At 38.9% G+C, this 4,568-nt stretch overlaps 1 protein-coding gene across 1 annotated transcript; it reads left to right on the top strand.

Moving 5' to 3' along the window:
- The first annotated feature begins 631 nt into the window (after positions 1-631).
- LOC108068626 (luciferin 4-monooxygenase-like) lies at positions 632-2,581 on the top strand. Its single transcript, XM_017158310.2, has 3 exons — positions 632-796; positions 857-1,368; positions 1,438-2,581. The coding sequence occupies exons 1-3, from the start codon at positions 653-655 to the stop codon at positions 2,399-2,401; spliced, it is 1,620 nt and encodes a 539-aa protein (XP_017013799.1). The 5' UTR covers positions 632-652; the 3' UTR covers positions 2,402-2,581.
- Positions 2,582-4,568: the final 1,987 nt, after the last annotated feature.

Raw genomic sequence — 4,568 nt, forward strand, 5'->3', positions numbered from 1 at the left:
GAGGTATTTTTTATATTAGCATAAACATGATTTAGAAAGATAAGATAACTTTACATTTCTGCTACTAGGAGGCATAATAATATGCTAACTTTATTTAAAGGCATGATGCAGCATTTTAAATTTAAGTTGATTACGATTTGGTTAAGATAAAGTGAGCAGTGTAATCTTTGAGCCATTTAATTAATATAGCTCAAGTAAGTTCTACTACTCAACTCAACTCAACTTAGGTAAAGTGATTATCTTAAAAAAAGTGCTGTTTTCCAGTGTCCCGACAATTGAGATACCCTACAGCACAATTTCGAAAAAAAATTTCTTCCCTCCCCAAAGCAACTATTTAAATTGTTAAAAACAATGTTGCAATTAGAAAACATGATTCGAAGTGGCGAAAAATTAATTTTTCTCAGAAAAATGTATATCCAAAATTCCTAGCTTTTTTATGTCTCGGGATCTCTGTGTTGATTAAGCAATAAAAGAATTCCTTAAACACTTTTAAGCGACTACAATAAACCTTTTCATTGAACTTGTAACTTGGTAACCTTATCAAACCCAGATAAGATTGTTCTACGACTAACGTTATCAGCTGGTACGAAAGTATATAAAAGGCAAATTAGTATGTTGAGGTTTTAGAACTATTTGCAAGTCGGTGGCCAACATGACATTTCAGCCAAAAACGAACTACGATGCCGTGGAAAAGATTTGGAGTAGTGAAAATGAGAAATCCCAATTCGGAGACGATTTATCAATAGGCGAAATTATTTTTCAGGAAATGGTCCGTCATCCCAAGAGCGTAGCCCAGGTTTGTACGTTAAACTTATCACAAAGGAGTTTGCCTGTTATTTTCGAGAATCTTTTGCAGATATCAGACTCGGAGAAAACGATTCTTCTACGGGAGGACCTGTTAAATAATGCCATTCGCATCGCAACTTTCATTCGCAACTTGGATTTGACTCAGAAAGATATCGTGGGGCTAATAGCGAGGAACACCACCCACATATCAGCCGTTGCCTACGCCTGTTTCTTCAATGGAATCGCGGTGCACACGCTGAATTGTACCTATTTACCGGAAATAATTGAGAAACTGTTTAACAACACAAAGCCACGTATCATTTTCTGCGACGGTGATGAGTACGAAAAAGTGCGTTCTGCTACCGCCAAGTTGGATGTTCTGATAGTGACCATGCGCAATCATCCTGCTGGTGGGCTAAGTATCCAGGAAGTGCTGAAGACGCCAGCGGAAGAGGGATTCAAGCCAACTCCCTTAAAACACGGTTCCAGCCAAGCGTTGGCCATACTCAGCACTTCTGGCACCACAGGCACTCCAAAGGCCGTTATTGTGCCCAATTGCCGAAGCATTCTAAGCGGCCTTACGTAAGTGAACCTATTCATAGGTTATAGACAGAATAATTAAACTTACATAAGTTTTTAAATATTTAACAGCAAGCTAACCACCTCGGATGTTCAGCTCTCATTTAGCTCACTGGAGTGGGCTTCGGGTCTGTGGACGTTGGTCTCCTCGGGAGTCTATAGCACGAAGCGCATTATATCTGACAAACCGGTCGATCCTTTAAGTACTCTCCGAATAATTGAGGAATACCAGGTTACATGGATTCTACAGCCCCCGACGCATTTGGCAGCCATTGTCAATTGTTCGGATTTTGAGAAAGCCAATATGCAGAGCCTTCGATATTACAATTATGGAGGTGGTCGGTGCACCTCGGAACTGGAAAAAAAACTTCGGGAGAAATTGGGAAATGACATACTCCATTTTTGCTATGGAGCTTCAGAGTTGGGATCCCTTTACTGCGTCAACTGGCACTACGATGCGAAGCCCAATTCGGTGGGTCGTCCGAGTCCTGGCTTCCAGCTGAAGATACTCAACGACCAAGGCGAGAAACTGGGCCCCAATGAGGAGGGTGAGGTGTGCATTAACAATGGAAGCTTTTGGCCTGGATATTACGGGAACACAGAGGCAACAAACGGAGCTTACAAGGACAACTGGTACCATAGTGGAGACCTTGGTTACATAGACGACGATGGCTTTGTGTACGTCGTGGACCGAAAGAAGGACCTACTGTCGTACCATTTCAACAAGTACTATCCTCACGAGCTTGAGGAACTAATCTCTAAAATGCCCGGAGTGATCGAAGCCTGTGTGTTTGGCATTTGGAATGTGACAAATTGTGACGAGGCAGCGGCTCTTATCACAAAGAAACCAGATGCCCACTTCAGTGAACAGGACGTAATAGATTTTGTAGAGCAGCATTCTAGCACCGAGTTCCTGAGATTACACGCTGGCTGTTTAATTGTCAACGATCTGAAGCGAAGTCCCAATGGAAAGACAAATCGTGCTGCGAACAAGGAATACTTTATTCGGGAGAAGGGTATACAAATAATGACATAGAATGGAAATACGCATATTTGAAGTACGATCTATTGTTTCATTGGAGAGAAACGGAACGAAAGTGTCCCGACTATCTAATAATCGTAACTCAGCTAAAGGGAAACCATTTTTAATGAATGGTCCGATTTGAAAAATGTCTACTACATTTCGAGAGGTTTAAATATACACAACAAAATTGCATTTATACTTCTCGGAAATCTTTAAAGATGTGGGCGCAGGACACATTTTAAAATCGTTAGTGGGCGATTGTGGTCGTTAGAGGGGGCGTGGCGCTCGGCTGAAATAAACTTGCGCTGCGTAGGAGGCCCAAGAATATGTGTGGAAAATCTTAACCTTCTAGCTTTTGTAGTTTCCGAGATCTCAGCGTTCATACGGACATGGCTAGATCGCCGAGTCGATCAAGATTATATATACTTTATTGGGTCGGAAACGCTTCCTTCTAGCTGTTACCCTTTATAACGGGTATAAATATTTCATTAAACTACTACAGAAAAATTACACACTGTGTGGCGCCGCCACTGGCCAATCTTGAAACTTGTAAATTACATGTAGAATGAAATGTAGAAAATTTGTATTGGCTTTTTATACCCGTTACTCGTAGAGTAAAAGGGTATATTGTATTCGTGCAAAAGTATGTAAGAGCTAGAAGGAAGCGTTTCCGACCCCATAAAGTATATATATTCTTGATCAGGGTTACTAGCCGAGTCGATCTAGCCATGTCCGTCTGTCCGTATGTCTGTCTGTCTGTCTGTATGACCGCTGAGATTTTGGAAACTACAAAAGCTAGAAGGTTAAGATTTTCCACACATATTCTTAGGCCTCCTACGCAGCGCAAGTCCTGAGCCCACATCTTTAAAGATTTCCGAGAAGTATAAATGCAATTTTTTTGTGTATACTTATACCTATCGAAATGTAGAAGACATTTTTCAAATCGGACCATTCATTAAAAAGTTATACGCAATCAAAATTGTTTATATATCTATATCCCTCGCACTTCCTTTAGCTGAGTGACGGGTATTAGATAGTCGGGACACCAACCCGACTATAGCGTTCTCTCTTGTTGTATCTTGTATTCGTGCAAAAATATGTATCAGCTAGAAGGAAGCGTTTCCGACCCTATAAAGTATATCAAATAAAAACACCTCTTAACGAGGTAAAAAACTAGTGACGACCGCACCTTCAACATACAAAAGTTCTGATATCAACATTTGTGACGAAAAATTATTACACTCGTCATTAAATAGACTTTCTAATCTTTTCTCATTCGGCCCGCCCTAGCAAACTATTCCAGCCTTTTCCCCTTACAGGCATTTTCTATTGCAGCGTGACGAATGAGAAAAGATTAGAAAGTCTATTTAATGACGAGTGTAATAATTTTTCGTCACAAATGTTGATATCAGAACTTTTGTATGTTGAAGGTGCGGTCGTCACTAGTTTTTTACCTCGTTAAGAGGTGTTTTTATTTGATATCAGAAGTTTTTGTTTGTTTACATTTGCTCTCATAGGAGCTAATATATACATTTAAATTTAAATTGGTCAATCATAATTTTTAAACTATTGTATTTTAACAAATTAAGTTAAAAAGGCGTTGAAGTATTTCAAAATACCTTTTAAACGAGGTATAGCACATGTCTGTACCTTTAGTAGTGTAGAACTTACAAACTAACGAAATTTAGCTATTTTTAGCTTTTTCCCGCTAAAGTAGCGGCTTTTTCCAAAAGTCGTAGAACAAAAGATTCCTATATGGAACTCTTAAGTGCAAATTTACTGATTCCATGACCCTAAAATACAGTTCGGATACCCTCCCACAAAATTCAATACTCAGGGAGCGTTAGTTGTTCTGAGCTGGCAAAAGTGGCTATTTTCGTTTCTGAATAACTTTTAAACGCGATTTTTTACATAAACATGATATATACCAAAATCTAAGGAATCTCAAGGGCTATACAGTTTAAAATTGTAAGGAAAATCGTTAGAGCCGTTTTTGAGAAAATTAAAAAAAAGCTAAAAAAAAAAGTTTAAACAAATTTTCTTTTGTTCATATCTTTTTAACTATTACATTTACACAAATTGCATATAAAAGGTGTTTATAGCATTTAAAAATACCTTTCAAACGAGATGCAGCACAAGTCTGTAGCTTTAGTAGTATAGAAGTTACGGCTTTCCGAAT

The sequence above is a fragment of the Drosophila takahashii genome, chromosome 3R (assembly GCF_030179915.1).
Source record: "Drosophila takahashii strain IR98-3 E-12201 chromosome 3R, DtakHiC1v2, whole genome shotgun sequence".
NCBI classification, from domain to species: Eukaryota; Metazoa; Arthropoda; class Insecta; order Diptera; family Drosophilidae; genus Drosophila; species Drosophila takahashii.